This window comes from Podarcis tiliguerta (genome assembly GCF_965153285.1).
Source record: "Podarcis tiliguerta genome assembly, chromosome: 5".
Taxonomy (NCBI): domain Eukaryota; kingdom Metazoa; phylum Chordata; class Lepidosauria; order Squamata; family Lacertidae; genus Podarcis; species Podarcis tiliguerta.
The window spans coordinates 35,953,631-35,973,652 of NC_139538.1; the positions used below are offsets into that span (position 1 = coordinate 35,953,631).

The 20,022-nt window shown below is 45.9% G+C and overlaps 1 protein-coding gene across 15 annotated transcripts in view; it reads left to right on the top strand.

The window, feature by feature from the left end:
- The window catches only part of EPHB1 (EPH receptor B1), a 347,409-nt gene that overhangs the window by 11,929 nt on the left and 315,458 nt on the right, over window positions 1-20,022 (top strand). For 4 of the 15 annotated variants that reach the window (XM_083443200.1, XM_083443214.1, XM_083443206.1 and 1 more), the window contains exon 1: window positions 11,106-11,585. The exons of 6 other annotated variants lie outside the window; for them this stretch is intronic. In XM_083443200.1, coding sequence (XP_083299326.1) covers window positions 11,513-11,585 — 73 coding nt within the window. In that variant the 5' untranslated portion in view covers window positions 11,106-11,512. Of the gene's footprint in view, window positions 1-10,988; window positions 11,586-20,022 lie in introns of those variants that run through there. 5 more of the 15 variants (XM_083443202.1, XM_083443201.1, XM_083443203.1 and 2 more) reach the window with 3 other exon arrangements.

The following is a 20,022-nucleotide window of genomic DNA, read 5'->3' on the forward strand; positions in this document are numbered from 1 at the left end:
CCAATGGGATTGTCTATCTAGTTGGTCAACAGCCTTAGAGAAACTTCTTTCAGACGAGGTTCTGTATCACTAAGGATCTTGGATGCCTGTGGCAGGTGAACTAACTCCAAAACATAATAAAAAACAAACTGTTTTCTTTACACCATTTTCATGCAGAGGCCACTGACAGAAACTGTTAGTGCATCACTTTATAAAATACCCCAGATGTCCCTCTTTATGGTCATCTTAAGCCCAGCATCAACACCTGGCACCCCAGGGCAGCTATCAAGTCCACCGTGCTGCAGCAAGGCCCATCAGCACTCCCCATTGGGTAGTTGGGTCTGTGAGTCTCCATTTTAATTTCCCATAGTGCCTTGTAGTAACAATATGCTGAACCTGGTTTGGAAGCTCCAGCTGATGGTGAATGCAGTGGCTACACCACTAACGGAGGCAGATGACTGGCAGCCAGTGACACCTGCACTGGCTTTCCATATGCTACGAGGCCAGGTTCAAGGTTCTCATATTCATACTGGGGAACCCCCCTTATGTGGGATGTGCACCTTCTAGCACACAATGCCTTTCTTATCAGAGGCTCCCAGAGGACAGGGCTTAGGAGCATCACTTTGTCAGTATAAATAACATTGTGTTCTGTCAGCATGTGAGGATTTAATTGCAATTCTAACCTGCCCAGCAGGCATGTAACTCATAGATAGGATCACACTATTTTCCATTTGCACGGACAGATTGTATTTCTAAAGTTACAGTAAAAACAACAACTTTATGAGTCATATTATTTTCTTGAGAACTACCCTGTAGTTTTGCTTTGTTTGGAAATATGAATCTCAGTTGGATTGCAGCTGACCTCTTGCAATACTCACGTTGTCCTCTTTGTTGTTTTTAATGTCCTAGCCTTGGCAAATGTGCCATAATTATCTTAATTGCAAGTTTGCACTTCAGAGTTCTCTGTTATAAAAAGATACACCTGGGACCAGAAATGACAGGTTGTTTGCCAACTGTGGCATGGACAATAGCTGACTCGTCTCTCTTTTTGTTTAGGACTTTTTCTTCTATCCTTGGGGCTTATGCACATGATACAGGATTTAGAGCAGGGAGGGAGCTGTGGTTCAGCAATGTTTGTAGGGCCAAAGGTTCTCCATCCGATCCACAGGACAAGATGTTTGGTGGGAACCTCATTAAATGGCTCCCAGTTCTGATCATCTCCAGCTGATAAGCTGTTTGATGCTCTCCACATCGCTGCAGCATCCACCCACTATCCCTGTTGTCGCTTTCTGGAGAAAATCATTCCACTTTGCAATGGGAATTGGTATGGTAGCTCACCACTCTAGAAAGCATTTCAAAGCATCACCCACCAGCTCTGCCCACAATGGCCCAAGCCAATCTTAGTTGCACAAGCATTCCCAACAGGAGTTTGTAGCTGCCTTCCAGCCATTGACCTGCTGCACTTTGCCATGTTTGCTAATACCAGTACACAGTACTTTTTCCCCTAAAAAAATATGTTTAGGGGTACTCTCATTTTGACTCAAGAAAAGCACCATTTTGTAGTTCCAATCAGGAAAAATAAATCCAGTAAATGGACAAAAGTACAAAGAACATGCATTACTGGGAAAGGAAATAAAGCCGCTATCGGAGGTGATAACAATGAAACTGACCAATCACCGTGCTAGATTCCAACTCCTACTTCACATGCTTGCTTCCGTCTGAGACTCAGGAAACACCATGACAGGAAATGAGGCCACCATCGGAGGTAGCAACGGAACTGACGGTTCACTGTGCTATTCAATGGAACTGACAATTCACCATGCTAGAGAAGAAACTAAAAAAAGTAACATTTTAAGTTTCTTCTCCTGTTAGGTTCACAAAATGTTTAGGGATATGTGTACCCCTGCGTCCCCCCCAGAAAAAAAAGCACTGGCAGCAGGGCTTGATTTAGGTTTGATGAGGCCCTAAGCTACTGAAGGTAATGGAGCCCTTTATATGTCCAGCTGTCCTTTGTCAACAACAAATTGTTGCTGTTTTTTTGTGTTGAATATATGCTATATGGTAATTTATGGACCTAATAGGTATCTAAAGCCATTTGCACATAACAAAATATGTATTTTATCAAAGTAATTGTTGAACTGAAATACAATTAAGAAGAAGTATATTAATAGTGAAATACAATTAAGAAGTATATTAATAGTGAAATAATTATTATGCTCTAACTGTTGCTGTATGCAGGTTTTATTTTATTTTTTATCTTATATTTTGGAAATGTATGTTCAGGTTTTTTTCCTTTAATTTTTTTTGGGCCCCCCCAAGAGAGTGGGGCCCTACGCTATAGCTTGTTTAGCTTATATGTAAGTCGGGCATTAACTGGCAGTACAACCCAAGGCACCTGACAATAGCACCAGGCAGTTAGGAACATCTAGGTCTGCAGGACCAGTCCTCCCCACCCCAGAGAGTCAATATTTTGCAGTAGGAATTCAAACGCATGCTAGAAATCTAGGTGTGCACAAATAAAGTGTTCTGTCACTCTGGTGCAACAAATGCATTTTAAGATATTGTACTTTGTGCAGTGTGACTGGGAAATCATAGAATCATAGAATCATAGAATCATAGAGTTGGAAGAGACCACAAGGGCCATCGAGTCCAACCCCAATGCATGGAAAAGTGCAGGATGTACAAATGATTAAGGGGGAAACATATAAATACCCCATGAGCAAATCAGGATGAATGCACATTTTTATAAACTTCCCGCAAACAAATCAGAATGAATGCTCATCGTTAAACCTAGTTTAATGTGTAAGCTAGGTGCAAGCAAATTGGGATAGAAGGTTATCTGGAGGGGCCTAAGGTCAAAATGAGACATCCTGGGAGGAGGCTAAGGTGAGGTGGAGAATGGAGGGCAAGTGAGGAGAGCTGCAGGGGCTGAAGTGTAGAAATGGAAAGCAAGCAGGAGGAAGGAGAGGGAGTGCAGTAGATGAAGGCTACTTTCCAGCGTGATGTAAGCCACAGGAAGAGGCATCTCCTACCTGCTGCCCAGAGCCTGACCCCAAGCAGCTCCCTCGATAGCATAGCTCACCCAAATGAGTTCTTTCCCTTGAGAGTTGAGACAAGAAGCCAAGGAAGGTGAGGTTAGAGGGCTGTTGGAATGGGAGTGGTGTTGACGGATGAGTGTTTGGACCCCTGGGGTGCTCACTTGTGGGGTGCCTCAGGGCTGTGTCCTCTCCCCCATGCTTTTTAACATCTACAGTGGTACCTCAGGTTACATACACTTCAGGTTATATACACTTCAGGTTACAGACTCCGCTAACCCAGAAATTTGCTTCAGGTTAAGAACTTTGCTTCAGGATGAGAACAGAAATTGTGCTCCGGCAGCGCGGCGGCAGCAGGAGGCCCCATTAGCTAAAGTGCTCCTTCAGGTTAAGAACAGTTTCAGGTTAAGAACGGACCACCAGAACGAATTAAGTACTTAACCCGAAGTACCACTGTATACGAAGCTGCTGGGAGTTTGGGTTAGGTGTTCACCCGTACAGTGGTACCTCGGGTTACAGACGCTTCAGGTTACAGACGCTTCAGGTTACAGACGCTTCAGGTTACAGACTCTGCTAACCCAGAAATAGTACCTTGGGTTGAGAACTTTACCTCAGGATGAGAACGGAAATCGTGCACTGGCGGTGCGGCGGCAGTGGGAGGCCCCATTAGGTAAAGTGGTAGCTCGGGTTAAGAACAGTTTCAGTTTAAGAACGGACCTCCAGAACAAATTAAGTTCTTAACCCGAGGTACCACTGTATGCAGATGATACCCAGCTCTGCCTCTCATTTAATTGGTGGTTGGTGGTGGATGGTGGTCAACGGATTGAGGTTGAATCCTGACAAGACATGTGTACTATTTCTAGGGGACAAGAGGTGGGCTGGTGTAGGGGAGTCCCTGGTCCAAAATGCGGCAACTATGCTAAAAGACCAGGCATGCAGCCTTGGGGTCAGTCTGGAAGTGCATGGAAGTGCAGGTTAATTCTGTGTCCAGGGCAGCTGTCTGCCAGCTCCACCTGGTGCAATGGCTGAGACCCTACCTGCCTGTGCACTGTCTCACCAGAGTGCTACATGTTCTGGTTAGCTCCCACTTGGACTATTGCAATCTGCTCTATGTGGGGCTACATTTGAAGGTGACTCAGAAACTAATCCAGAATGTGGCAGCTAGACTGATAACTGGGAGTGGCCACTGGAACCATATAACACCGGTCCTAAAGGATTTTGTTGGGAGCTGCCCAGAGTGGCTGGAGCAACCCAGTCAGATGGACGGCATATAAATAACATAGCAGCAGCAGCAGCATCTATCTATTCTGCCCATTCCAGTGATGCAACTAGGGATACACAGAATCTGGAAGACATTTAAAGTTGTAGGCCTGCTTACTTATTCTGCAAACATGGAGATGCATGCATGCAAATGCACACACATACACACTCTTCCTGAGATAGAGTGGAGGCAGGTGGGGGGGGGGGAGGAGAGAGAGATTCCATTTGCATGAAGCTAAAATCCAATGAGGTGACTCTACATTGTGAGGGCACATCATTTAGAAGCCTTGGAGAGGTGAACTGAGCTTGGAGAGGGTGGGAGTCAGGCTCTTGCTGTTTGCTCCATTTTATTTATGCATTTTGATTGAACAGAAAGCATCTAATGTCTCTCTATCACCATAAAACACATGTAAAGACATAAAATATCACCACCCTGTACAGCAGTAGCTGATTTAGTGGCATCCTTTCCCTTCTTCTCTTAGGAGGGGCATGGGAATCAAGGTACACAACACACATATTAATAAGGAGGCTTGGCTCAGCCTGTGATCTGTCACTCCCAATCTCCCATCTCCAGTCAGGCTGTCCTCTGAAAAGAGAGAGAAGGGGGGGGGGGCACTCAGATAGCTCCTCCATGTTTGCTCACTCCTAGAGCCAGGCTGTTTGTGTCTGGGATTGTATTACCTTTTTTGTATTAATGGCGATGGCGGCGTCGATGAGAGTAAGTGATTTCTGAACATTTCACTTCCGCCATTGGAATGCAGGGCAGCTCTGACTTGAAGTGGTCAAAATGTAACAAAACACTTCAAGCACAACCTGTGCCACAACCCACCTGAAAAGTGCGCCAGCAATTAGAATCTTGTGTGGTGGGAGAAACAAACCAAGATCCTTGACGGAGGCGGGAGGGATGACACTTCCAGATGACCTGTTTATTGAGCATTAAACATGATTTGTTTCTAAGGAGATTAGATGGACATTGACTATTTAACAAGCATTCATTTTGATTTGCTTGCAGGGGGGTTAATGGTGCTGCAAGTGTCATACCACACTTTCCCATGCATTTTCCTTACTGCAAAAGTCTGATCTTTCGGGAAAGCAGGTTCATTGCGCAGGACCTCCCAATCAACTTTAAACGTTCACACTTAATTTGTTGGCATGTTATTGAATCCCACCGGAAAAGCGTGGCAGTCTTTTCATTAAATATTCCAAAACATAACAACAAGAACAATTCATTAACATTGAACAAATAAAAGCAGTATTAATTCTCAATGGCATTAGTACTAGTGATCTGCAGAGGCCCGAGTGAACAAATAAATTTTCAGGAGGTCATGAAAACTCAGTTGGGAGAATATTCCACAAGCTAGGTGCCACAACAACAAAACAAAAACTGTGCTGTAGCTACTCAATCTGCTTTGGAATCTGAGTAGAGCAGGTTTCCTTTCCATCCCTGGCCTGGCAGGAGTTTTGCTGACCCAGGCAAGCAAAAAGTGAGTTAAGCAAGGTTGCAAACTCTGGTTGGGGGAAGGGGCATGCGCACTGTGTTGTGCTTTTAGCCCTTTGCACTAAGCAGGAGTGCCAGCTTGGCCCTGCGAACATGGGTGCCCAGGGTAGAGGGTGCCATGTAGTGTGCATGGCCCTGGCATCAAAATTTGTGGGTGCCCGCCCCCTTCTTGGGGAATTTTGTGGGTGCTCAGGCACCCAGGGCCCCAGCACCTATGGCATTAAGTCTGCTGAGCATTTCTAAGTGTGCTTGGTTAAACACACTTAGAAATCTGCTGAAGTTTCTAGCTGCATCCAACCAGACATGCTTAGGAACCCTCTCCATACTTGCACATTCCTAGTGCAATGCTCCAGAGAGCAGCCTGTGTGTCTGGTGATGCTGATGCATGGCTTGCAGGTGTGCTTCTGCCCCTGCCTGTGTCATAGAATCATAGAATCATAGAATCATAGAGTTGGAAGAGACCACAAGGGTCATCGAGTCCAACCCCCTGCCAAGCAGGAAACACCATCAGAGCACTCCTGACATATGGTTGTCAAGCCTCTGCTTAAAGACCTCCAAAGAAGGAGACTCCACCACACTCCTTGGCAGCAAATTCCACTGTCGAACAGCTCTTACTGTCAGGAAGTTCTTCCTAATGTTTAGGTGGAATCTTCTTTCTTGTAGTTTGTATCCATTGCTCCGTGTCCGCTTCTCTGGAGCAGCAGAAAACAACCTTTCTCCCTCCTCTATGTGACATCCTTTTATATATTTGAACATGGCTATCATATCCCCCCTTAACCTCCTCTTCTCCAGGCTAAACATGCCCAGCTCCCTTAGCCGATCCTCATAAGGCATTGTTTCCAGGCCTTTGACCATTTTGGTTGCCCTCCTCTGTACACGTTCTAGTTTGTCAGTGTCCTTCTTGAACTGTGGTGCCCAGAACTGGACACAGTACTCCAGGTGAGGTCTGACCAGAGCAGAATACAGTGGCACTATAACTTCCCTTGATCTAGATGCTATACTCCTATTGATGCAGCCCAGAATTGCATTGGCTTTTTTAGCTGCCGCGTCACACTGTTGGCTCATGTTAAGTTTGTGGTCAACCAAGACTCCTAGATCCTTTTCACATGTACTGCTCTCAAGCCAGGTGTCACCCATCTTGTATTTGTGCCTCTCATTTTTTTTGCCCAAGTGCAATACTTTACATTTCTCCCTGTTAAAATTCATCTTGTTTGTTTTGGCCCAGTTCTCTAATCTGTCAAGGTCGTTTTGAAGTGTGATCCTGTCTTCTGGGGTGTTAGCCACCCCTCCCAGTTTGGTGTCATCTGCAAATTTGATCAGGATGCCCTTGAGACCATCATCCAAGTCGTTGATAAAGATGTTGAATAAGACCGGGCCCAAGACAGAACCCTGTGGCACCCCACTAGTCACTCTTCTCCAGGATGAAGAGGAACCATTGATGAGCACCCTTTGGGTCCGGTCAGTCAGCCAGTTACAAATCCACTGAGTGGTAGCATAGTCAAGACCGCATTTTACCAGCTTCTTTACAAGAATATCATGGGGCACCTTGTCAAATGCCTTGCTGAAATCAAGGTAGACTACATCCACTGCGTTCCCTTCATCTACCAGGCTTGTAATTCTGTCAAAAAATGAGATCAGGTTAGTCTGACATGACTTATTTTTCAGAAATCCATGCTGACTATTGGTGATCACAGCATTCCTTTCTAGGTGCTCACAGATTGTTTGCTTAATGATCTTCTCCAGAATCTTCCCTGGTATTGATGTTAGACTGACTGGGCGGTAATTATTTGGGTCCTCTCTTTTCCCCTTTTTGAAAATAGGGACAACATTTGCCCTCCTCCAGTCTGCCGGGACTTCGCCTGTTCTCCAGGAATTCTCAAAGATGACTGCCAGTGGTTCTGAGATCACATCTGCCAGTTCTTTTAATACTCTTGGATGCAGTTCATCTGGCCCTGGAGACTTGAATACATCTAAACTAGCCAAGTATTCTTGTACTATCTCCTTAGTTATTCTGGGCTGTGTTTCCTCTGCTGAATCATTTCCTCCAAATTCTTCAGGTCGGGCATTGTTTTCTTTATCGGAGAAGACTGAGGCAAAGAAGGCATTGAGGAGTTCAGCCCTTTCTGTGTCCCCTGTTTGCATTTCACCATCTTCTCCTCTGAGTGACCCCACTGTTTCTTTGTTCTTCCTTTTGCTACGAACATACCCATAGAAGCCTTTTTTGTTGCTTTTAACCTCTCTAGCAAGCCTGAGTTCATTCTGTGCTTTAGCTTTTCTGACTTTGTGTCTACACGTGCTGGCTATTTGTTTGAATTCCTCTTTGGTGGTTTCCCCCCTTTTCCATTTTTTGTACACATCCTTTTTTAATCTTAACTCAGTTAAAAGTTCTTTAGATAGCCACCCTGGCTTCTTTAGGCACCTTCCATGTTTCCGTCTCATTGGTATTGCCTGAAGTTGTGCTTTTACTATCTCCCTCTTAACAAACTCCCAGCCATCATGAACTCCCTTTCCTTTTAGTATTACTGTCCATGGGATCTCACCCAGCACTTCCCTAAGTTTTATGAAGTCGGCTTTCTTAAAGTCAAGAAATTGAGTCCTAGTATGCTTGGCTGCTCCTTTCCGTTGTATAGTAAACTTCAGAAGAGCATGATCACTTGCGCCTAATGATCCTTCCACTTCTACCCCATTAACCAGGTCATCGACATTGGTTAGGACCAGATCTAAAATGGCTGTTCCTCTTGTTGCTTCTCCCACTTTCTGGACAATGAAGTTGTCTGCAAGGCCAGTGAGGAATCTGTTTGACCTTATGCTCTTGGCTGAGTTTGACATCCAACAAATATCTGGGTAATTGAAGTCCCCCATTACTACTATCTCCCTTCCTTTTGCATGCTTGGCCATCTGTTCCAGGAAGGCATCATCTATGTCCTCCGTTTGGCTTGGGGATCTATAGTAAACTCCCACAATGAGGTCACTATTATTCTTCTCTCCCTTAATTTTGACCCAAATGCTCTCACTTTGGCTTTGAGGTTCTAAATCTTGGATCTCTTCACAGGTATACACATCCCTGACATATAACGCCACTCCTCCTCCTTTCTTGTCTGGTCTGTTTCTCTGAAATAGATTGTATCCCTCCATTTTTACATTCCAATCGTGGGACTTATCCCACCAGGTTTCAGTGATGCCTATTATGTCATATTTAGTTTGCTGTACCAAGAGCTCAAGCTCATCTTGTTTATTTCCCATGCTTTGTGCATTAGTGTACAGACATTGAAGTCCATTAGTCATTCCCCCGTGTCTCTTATTTAAGGATTTTTTCCTCCCACCACTAGGTCTGCTTGCTGTTTGCTCCATTTGGTCTATGACATTTGGATGATCATCTTCATCAATTAATAGACTCCTACCTTCAGGAGCACTGTCTCCCTCCCCCGCATTAGTCAGTTTAAAGCCCTCCTGATGAGGTTTCTTAGTTTTTTGGCAAAAACATTCCTCCCAACCGTTGTGAGGTGCAGCCCATCGCTTGCCAGAAGTCCATCCTCAAGAAACTGCAGTCCGTGATCTAAGAATCCAAACCGTTCCAAACACCTGAGTATGCCTTTTTGCTCAGCAACGAGTTATCCCCAGAGCTTCAGCCACTTTTGTCTGGAAATCAATTGTTGGGAGAAAAATGGGTAACAACATTTTGAATATCAAATAATCAAACTGGCTTTGTGGCTATATTGGGGGCAACCCAGCCAGATGGGCGGGGTATAAATGATATTGAAATATACTTGGAGTCGAGAGTGGATTTCATGCTCTCTGTTCAGCTCATAGTGGTGAGGAGGAATGGAAGTTCCCCCAGAATGTCTGCCTTATATACATTATTTACACAATGGGCCCCACGTGATTGGCTAATTCCGGAATTCTCCTGTAGGCCAATCAGGTTCCGGATTCCCTTCCACCTGGAGCTGGATTGGGTGGCTCCTGTGGACCAATCAGACTGCTGCATTCTGGATCCTATTGTTCTAGGACCAATCAGACTGCTACATTCTGAATCCTATTGTTCTAGGACCCATCAGACTGCTGCCTTTTGGATCCTATTCAACTCAGTACATAACAGATATAATAATAATAACCACAATGCATTGAGCCTTCTCAGTGGTTGCATCCTGTTTGTGATGTTCTCTCCCAAAAAGCACAGTTACCCTTTCCTGCAAGAATTTTTATTTCCTCAGGCTTTAAAATGTATTTTTAAAGAAACACAATCAGATAGTATCCTTCTGGGAGGGGCGCTGGCATACAGTTCCTGCTTGTGAAGACAGGATGGTGGACTAGTTCATCCAGCAGGGCTCTTCTCCAGTCCTCATGATTTGTGTCCTTCATGTCCTTTTGCCACTGAATGAATACACATATTTTTAAAACTACTGTTTAGCATAAGTGGGTCTATTTCTATTTCTACTGTAAATTGTCCTGTGATCCTTGGATGAAGGGTGGTATATAAATCCAACAAATCAATCAATCAATCAATAATTTCTATAGAACTTTAAAAAAATGAAATCAACAAACGACAGCTATCCCTATAAACTGTATAGCATGTTAAAAGCCAGAGATGTCATCTTGTGATCCTCAAAGGCAAAGTGCCTTGTGTCCAGTCCAAATGTAATTAAAATCATTAAAAAGAGAGAAAGAGAAAGAAAAGAGACTTTGGATCCCAAGGGTTATTAGTGGGATTAAGATGGTCCAGGGCCAAGCCTCGTCAGCCACAGCAGCAGCAGGTTCAGGAAATCTCTGGCTCTGGAGACTAGGATCAGGCAAACCCTTCCGATTGTTTGGATATTAGTTAGCAGGCAAGTTCTGCCTTCATCATGTTGCTCGTGTGTTCTGTTAGGTGGAATACATTCCTGCGATTTCCCGTTGATCGTAGGGACAAGAGGAATCTTTCAGAAAGGCGCAGGAGGCCGCGAGGAAGTGCGCTGTAAACAAAAGCCGAACGCTGCTGAAGATATTTAAATAGATGGCTTCTCGTTAGCTTAAAGGCAGGGGCTGCTTCTGCGTGCAGCGCCCCGAATTAATGCTGCATCAGTGGAAGCAGGAGCGCAGCGCTCCCGATCAGTCACTAGGGGCCGCTCTTCCCCTTCCTTCGGCGCGCTCTCTCTCTCTCCCTGGTCCCTCGCTCTCTTCCCTTAGCAAAAGTTTTTCTAAAACTAACAATACCAGCGGAAGGCAGCGCTCGCCGCTGATTGGCCGGGGGATTTTTGCAGGTTGGGTTCCTTGATTGGACAGGAGCTGCCGGGGGTGGGAAGAGTGTGGATGGTACGCGCGGGTGCGGGGGGGGGGGGAGGCGGGGAAGCCTCTCTCTCTCTCCCCCCTCCCCCCTGTAGCCTCAGTGGCTGATCCAGTTCTCACTGTACACTTTACTACGGCTTGCAATGTGACACTAAAATATACACTCCCTCGCTCTCTCACGCACACCTCACACACACACACACACACACACGCACGCACCCACCCAGACACTCGCACATACCTTCACACACACACATATACACAGACACGCATGCACGCATGCACACACGGACCCACGCGGGCGACGGGGCTATAATCCGGAGTGGAGATCGTTCCCTCTCTCTCTGTGTGTGTGAACGGATCTAGATCGGTCGCTGCATCTCCGCGTCTGGTTGAAGCGGAGCCCGCGGAGCAGCGGGAAGGGAACTAAGCGCGGTCGCCCGACGAGGAGCTATTTCTCCGCGGGTGCGCCCGCATCATGTTTGGCGCGCCCATGCCATTGGATTTTGTCGTGCTGTTCTGCTTGGCATCTGCGATCGCAGCCGTGGAAGGTAAAGTCGACGGCGGCGGGCGAGAAAACTTTTGGCTCTGGCTGCCTGGGCTCCGTTGGGGGCGGCGGCTTCTCGGGACGCGCCCGCGGGGTTCTGCCTCGCCCAGGCACCTTCTCCGGGAGGAAGGCAGGGCGGCGGGCGAGGGGGACTCCGGGGGGACGAGCGGGCACTGGAGGGTGGGAAGCGCCCGGCAGCCCTTCCTGACTCGCCAGCCAGAGGTTGCAATGCAGTTTGTGGGGCTGGCTGGCCGGCCGGGCTCTGGGGGGCTTCGCAGCCCCCGGCCTTCCCTCCTGCCTCCGTGGCGCGCAGAGCGAAGCCATTGGCCGTCGAGGAGCCTGGCTCGGTCCCGGGAAGCGGGTGGCCCCCGAGGGCAGGTCGAGCTGCCGGAGACGAGGAAGGGTCCCCGCTCCGCCCGCGACCGGGAGACGGTGCGCATCTTGCGCCTGTGCCTCGCCTCCTCGACGGGCGCTTCCCCACCCGACATTCGCGGAGCTGGCCGTTTGTGTGCGCGTTTGTGGCGGGGGGAATTGCAGAGGAGAACCCGGGCGGGCATGCCTTGCCAATGGCTTTTTGTCGCGGAAGTAGCGCGGATGTTCCGCGCGCGTGCCTCCTTCGAGGTGTCGCTTACGGGGGAGTCCGCCCCGGCAGATCGCAGTATATAACGGAGCTCGACAATCGCAGAAGCAAAGGGGTCAATTGAGAACCGAAGACCCCGCGCTTCTCCACGGTGGCTGGGGCGTGTGTGTGTGGTGTACTTACCTGTCACAGCCCTTCTTCCCCCACCTATTGAATGAATTGAGCTATAAACCAAATCTTGGCTCCTGGAATCTGTTCTCTGCTGTCTATAGATCGTGGCTGGGAGTTTGTGTCACACACTCATTCACACAAGGAAGGAGCAAACCCTCGGTTTTGTAGAGCGAGGGGACACCCGCGAAAGAAACTTTCCCACTCCCACAAAGGAGGTTGAGGGGGGGGGGAGTGGCTCAGGGATTTCACCAACCTGGGGAGGGGAGGAGGAATGGGGAGGACATCCTTTGGTCTCCATCCTTTGGTGATGAGCAACTTGTGACCTTTTGCATCAAGCTGCCCCAATCTAGTTGGGGGCATCTTTATGAAGAGTCACTTCGGGGTCCACAGGACAGTACTAGGAGGAGGAAGAGGAGGAGGGTGTAGTGCTGTCAGTCATCCCCGCTAGGATGATGAATGACAAACGTGACCATTCAGAAGATGTTCAGCTGGTGCAATTAAATGGAACCATGAAACCGCTTTAGCTGCTGCCTGGATGCAACAGGGCAGCGCAACTTTGGAAACCTTGCGGTCTAAAATCCTTGCCTTCTTAAACCCCGGGAAGCCTGTTAGTCTTACGACGGGGACCATCTTCTATAAATAACACCGTGACTGTTTTCTTTTCTTAAAAAAACCTCCAAGTCTCCTCTTTTTTTGTTGAGGGCTGCAGGGATCCACCTTTTAATCCCCGCCTTATCCATGATGTAATTGAGGGATGAGATTAGCCGGGAGAAAAGCACTGGCGATCTTTTCCTTTCCTTTTCAAAAGACAAATTCCTTCTTGCACTGATCTTCTCCCAGCTGGTTGTCTTTGCAGGGGCTTTTTCTTTCTTTCTTTTTAAAAAATGCTAGGTTCAAGGGAGGAGGCTGCTGCCTGCTGGAAGCAGCATGTATGTGTGTGTTTGTGTGTGTGTGTGTGTGTGTGTGTGTGTGTTGGGGGGGACGGGGGCTCTGGACCTTGCTCCCTTCTTTGCTGCTGACAACTAGAAGCTGGCAGGAATGGGGGCGATTTTAAGGAGACACAGCCCTTAAGGTTTAGTTTAGCAGCCCAGGCTTAGCTATTTGTATTGATTTTGCTTGCCAAGAACGCAAAGCAGGAACGCTAATGATGCTTTATTGCAACATGCGTATTCAACATTTGGGGAGAGAATAAAAACTGTCTACTGAAGGCGATGAGATAATAGCTGCTTAATTTGTGCTACTTCTCTCACTTTTTTATTACTGTTTTGAATTTAGTGGACTAGAGAGGGAGAAGGCGGGGGTGTGTGAGAAGGCATGGCTAGGATGTGGCGTAGCTCCTTAAAGACAGAGCCTGGTTTACATGGCTGAAATTTGATTGGTATTATTTCATCTTAGACTTCTACAAGAGGTGGGAGAATGTTTTTGTGAGTAGGTAGGGTTTGATTTCTTTTTTTAAAAAAACAACAGCAGCAGCAACACCCACAAAGGAGTTGCACAAAGGATGTGTTACATTTCATAAAAGAAACCATCCTTTGCATTTTGCCCTATGATTCTTTTAAACACTGTTTCTGTATCACTTTCCTCCCCATTGTTTACCTACCAAGTATCTTCTTGCTGCGTTATTTTTGTTTTGTTTTTCCAAATTCACACTTCTGGCTGCATTTTCAAAAGGCATAGAGTGAATTCACGAATGGCAGGTATTTCTAAGAGATTTCAAGACAGCCTCTTTAAAGTTGCAAATAAACAAAGGCGTATGCATCCTGTAAATCAAGTTGCTGTTCTGGTGGTAAAACAACCCCCTTGTTCCATTGTGCTATTTTGCCACACGTAAAGTCTGCTCGTTGCGTTGCCTGCATGCGTGAACAACCTCTGCTTCAGTACGAAATCGTGAAGGGGTGGTGGCTCGTTTTCTTTTAACCCCCCCCCTTTACTTTTTTTCTTTTGGTTTTGTTCTGGAAATCTCAGGAGTGCACAGCTCAGCTAACCCCAGGGCAAACAGCTTTGCTTACCTAGCTAATTCCTAGTAACCACAGTGAGGAATGGCTTAAATCCCAGCAAAGCAAAAAATGACAATGGCTGGGAGTGGCAGGGGCTGTGCTGCATGGTTTCACAATACCTGCACCGATACTTGGGATTTAGGTTGGTTTATGGATTATGGTATTGGCTGGAATGCTATTGTCAGGAGGGGGGGGGGGAGAGAGATCCTAGACAATGGGTGAGTGCTAATATGCACTATGGCAAGACAGCTTGTGGCAGAAGAGTATCTGTTAAAGTTTGCAGAAAACACAGGAGCGGGGGGAGGGGGGGAGAGAAGCGTGACACTAAATATTAAGTTTTCAAGCCAGGCTGTGATTTCAGGACTTGATACATTCTGACTATTGAAATTAATGGGAAATTCTCCAGAGGCATTGTGAACATTTTCCTGTTTCCTTTTGCATATGGGATGGGGACATAGTTAGGGATAAGCAAATGTCTGCTAGCTGCTTTTTGTTCCTGCTCTCATTGTTAAAGATTTTGGTATTGCCAGTGCAGCGTTGAAGTGAAATGGACCAGTTTTCCTTCAGCATGCAGTCTTTGGGGATAATGTACGAGTAGCTTAAAAGTCAAATTTTGTCAAAATGCAGAGATGATAGAACCACCAGCCCATTTCACACATGCATATAAAGCGCCTTGATTTCTCGACACTCATCTTCTGTACACTTGATGACTAGCAGCTGAATGTGTGAATGGACTCGAGTTGAAAAGTGTTTCGTTTACATATGTGTTGGGAGTGCCTTGTTGCATCTGCATTTTGGAGCAAGATTATAAACACTATTGGCCTAGTCCCAGGATGTTCACTGCCAGTGGACACCACACTGATAGTTCTGAGCCCTAATGCTAAGAGGGCTTTTATTTCTAATGGCTGCTAACTTTATGTGGCGGCTAGAGGATGGCATTCCAAACAGGCTGCCTCCTTGTTAAAGTTTCAAAGGATAATCTGGGACTTCATAATAGCAGCTCAACTGCAGGCTGGGTGCCACAACCCAGAAGGCCCTGCCCCATGCACCCATCAGCTGTACCTCTCATACAAAGTATTTGCTTTCATGGACAAAGAGTGGGTGGGCAGCTTCATGTGGGAAGATGCTTTTTCCAGATATCCTGGCCTCCAACTGTTTAGGGCAGAGTTGGGGAACTTGTAACTCTCAAGATGCTGGGAGAGGACTGCAATGCCCATGATCTCTGATAATTGTCCATGCTTGTTGGGGTTGATGGGAGCTGAAGTCCAACAGCATTTGGGAGTAGTCCACTGATTCCCCATCCATAGTTTAAAGCACTTTTAATTGCACTAAAAATAAAAATAATAAACCAGACCAGAAGCCAGTAAAGATGGTACAACTTAAAAGCCCCATACTCCTGTGAAAACTTGAACTGTAGCAGAGTAACTGTAGCAGAGTAACTGTAGCAGAGTAATTTACCAAAGGATACACAGGAACAGTTTCTGAACTCACAGATCTGGTTTTTTTGTATACTGGAAACTTAACTGGAAATTCCTGTTTGACATTTTTATTTCCATTTCCCCCCAGTTGCATATTGCCTATATAGATTCTATTTTCTATAACAATACACTAACAGTATTTGATTTGATTGTGTAATATTTCCATTCTTGTAAACATTATAAATTAAAAAAGAAAATCTGAAAAAGATCACAAATAAAAACTTTATAAAAAGGAAAGCATTGCATTTAAAGTGACCAATAAGTTCTCTCTGTGGTGTTGGATCAGTGATGGTCCATTCTCACATGCAATCCACCCTTCCTGAAGTCATCAAATGATGAACATTCATGTATGAAGCCCATTGAAAGAACATTTATGGGAATGCTTTTATTAGGTATTTTAGTCCAGGCTTTGGGAACCTGTAGCCATCCAGATGTTGTTGGAGTCACATCAGATGCAGGCAGAAATGAATTGCATCCAATGTGTTTAAAACATCAGCATAAAATAAGATACATTAAAATAGCAACACCTGTGGTTTATAAAAAATACACAAAGCTCTCCCCGGCAACAACCCAAATTGTGCCCAATGGCATCCTTCCAATTACTAAGAGGTTGGCAGGCACACCAGGTTCTGTGTGAGATCACACAGTGTGAGGTGGCCTGATGGGGCCCTTTGCACCCTCTGAAAGGCCCAGCGGGGCTTGTTGTAACCTTGGGAGGGCCCACTGGACCCCACTGCAGTTGCAGGAGGGCTGACAGGGCCTGTCTGGCTGCAGAATATTGAGGAGGCCTGGCCCCCGCCTCCCAAACCGATGGTGCATCTGTAGGTTGGCAAAAGCCTCTACTGTCTAGTGAGCCAGCTCCATTGCTGGTTACCTCCTCCTCAGAGATAAAATGTATTTTTGTTGTTGGGAAGGGGAGGGCTAGTTAGTGGCAAAGGAGACTGGCTTGTGGCAGGGGCAAAGATGAATCCTATTTTGAGTCAGCTCTAAATCTGAATAAATTTAGGCCCAACTCAAAATTGGGTGAGGATTTTCAAATGGAGCATATGTGCCTGTACCTGTATGTATGTACACACATACATAATTTTATTTGTGTTCCGTCTTTCCACAGTTCAAACCATGCTCAAGGCAGCTTCCAACATGAAAAAATGCATAACTACAACATAACAAAAAGAATAAATAAAACATTAAGAAATAGAAAACCAAACTGAACAATTTCTACATAAATCACAACAAAATCTAAAGATACAGAATACCAACAGCAAACAACTTGGCCACCAACACAAAACCCCAAACAACATCCCAGTACACAGTTTGTACTCTCACAATTGCAATTATTCCCTCTTCACTTGCCTGCATTCATATAACTTTTTACACCCCAGTCGCTTTAACTGATTTGATATGGTCAACCAATAAGTATATTTAAGTACATGTTAATTGGATGTATCATTTAGTAAAGGAAAAACAATGGCGTCAGGTCCATTCCACTTCAAAAGCATGTCTAAAAACAAACACAAGGCAAGATGGAAAGTTAGTTGATGGATGACTGAGTTTATTTGTGGAAAATTGAGGCCCTTTGTAGCGGATGGTCTTATATCCTTGCACTCTCCTTCACAGGTCCCCCTCCCATAAGCTAAAGCCAGAGAACACCAGCAAGCAATGTTTTCCCTCCTTTGGGGAATAATGGGTTGGATTCAGAGAAATGCCTATGGAAGGGGGTTGGTAGAAGCTGATTTCCCCATCCTCTCCATGTCCAAGGAACCCTCTCCAAAAGCCTCTCCCACGGGTCGGACCATCTGCATGAGCTGAGGAATGAGGGCAGAGGAGGGAAGAGGGGATCCCCCCAGATCAGATGAAGGCACTTTCTGTGAGCTTCTGGAAATGGGATGGGAAAGCCAGCTTTGTCCAGCTCCTTTCTCTGTGGTCTTTTTCCTGGATCCAGTCCCATGGCAGATGAAGTGCCACCCTTTCTGGTGACCAGCTAGTCACCCCAGCTCACTTGTAGCTCTTTCCTCAACAGGAAGAGAAAGGAATTGTTTACATGCATGGTCTCAAGTGTCTTACGTTCTCCATTTTCCTTGTGCAAGAGCAAGGCAAGATGTGCTCCCCCCCCCCCCACTCCACATCCATGTATCTTGCTTCCCCTTCTGTGCTTCTTTGGGCTTGCAGTGAATGGGGCAAACAGCAACACTGAAAGGGCCAGGTTTTGTTGGCCAGGAGCCACTAGTTGCTGACCACTGTCATCAAGCTATAACATTGGAAGAGGCTTAGTGGTTCATCTCCAACCCGCTGCCCTAAGGTTTCTCAGACATAAGGCAGAGCCTGTGAGACATTTCCAGTTTCCTCTTGAAATCTTTCAACAAAGGAGATACCACAGCTGCCCTCGGTGTCTCATTCTCTTATAAAGTAGTTGGAATCAGGCTACACAAGCGGAGCAAGGGCTTTGCACTTCACCGCCCAGAGTTGCAGGGGCCTTTGGTTTTCAGATATTGTATGATGTTTGCAGAGAAGCCTCTTCACCCTTCTGTCAAGTGGTTTTGGAACTCATCGAGGCGGAGGGGGCAGATGGATGAATCTTCAGTGACATCTGGGCTGTTCCTTTATAGCCAGGAGAAATAGTGGAGCAGCTGAGCATGAGTGAAGTCGTCAGACTCGCTTGGCTGCCATTGATTTCGGATAGAATTAGGCTCACAAATGGTGCTTTTGTCGAGTTAAAGGCACTTAAGATTATAGGAGGGTTCTGTGTTCCTGTGAACATGATTGCAGTTATATTTCTTAAACTTTTGCACAGTCCCCACCCCCCCGGATTGAAATAGGAAGCACGTTTCATTTTTATGACCCCCGCCTTCAAGGTACACATATATTTTCTTGATCAGCCTTTAGAACAATTAACAAGCGTATTCCTTGCAAGCATGTGATGAAAGCCCATTGAATGTTGTCCTGGGGTATCCCACCTTGCCCTTGGTTTGGGTTCAGGAAGAGGGCAAGAAAGCACATCAAACAGGTGACAGTTGGAGAATTTATTAAGTAGAGGGATAAATGCCCAATGCGGTTCAAAGGTATATCTTCTTCAGAGGTGCACTAGTTTTCTGTGCCAGCAAAGAACTCGCCTAAATTTCAGACAGATGAAACTGATATTCTTAGACAGAAACGACCCCTGTAGGCAATCCCATGCCCTCTTGTTCTCCAGGGCCTTTCTAAATACTTACAAATACAGGGCCAGTAGCTGCCTCCAGAAACTTAATCAGAGCCATTTGGTGCTGTCATTTGACTCACCTCTTGGCAATTGACTTGAGATGTGATGCAGCATTACTCCCAGAGCATTGCAGGACAAATTAGAATGGCTCAGCCACTGACAGCAGGTAAACATGAGGGGTGAACATGTGGTCTGGTAAGCACCTGAGGTGGCAAGCAAGTGGGGTGATGGGTGGGGAGGAAAGCCCACAAGGCGTGGGCAGGATTCAGCTCAGGACACCTGGCCAGAGGTTCTCTCTGAACTTGTATAAAAATGCAGAGGCTCTAGAAAAAAGCTACTGCAGTTGAACAGTGGCCTGTAAACCAGTTAAGCAACTTTTGATCAAGCTCATGAGTTGACCTGAAATGAGTTTAGGCCAAATCCCCTGGTTTAGGGTTACAATTTGTAATTAGCTTTCTTGCTCTGCCATCTTTTTATCAAGGGATTGTTTTTAACACAGTACTCAAGTCACAGTTCTTCTGATTGCAACTCAATGTTTTATGGCTTTTTCTTTATGGCACGTGCCACAGTTCATTTGCTTATGATCCAGAGTTATGTGGGAAAGGGAGGGGCTTCAAATAATTTCCAGAACCTTCTTTGTGCCTCCCTACACTGTCGAGTCCCTGTTAGGCCCTTGACAACTTTAATCATAACCTTCCGAAACTTGACAAAGAGGAACCTTATTATTTTTAGTCTATCGAGGAAATTACTTTGATAATAAAGCAATATCCTGGGAGAGATTTCCAATTGAAAGGGAGATTTTGGATGAAGTATGTCTGAGGTATGGTATAGCAATTTATTCCATCTGATTTGATTTGAAGCCAAATTGAGTGCCTCCCTCCAAGGTCCTATAAAGAAAACACCTTTTTATGACACTTATTTCATTCTTTTAAATCTTCCTAGACTCAGTTAGGATATTTTACTCAGTGAAGGATTTAGGGCTCTGTTTTAGAAAATCCTCTGCTTTACACATTCTTGTG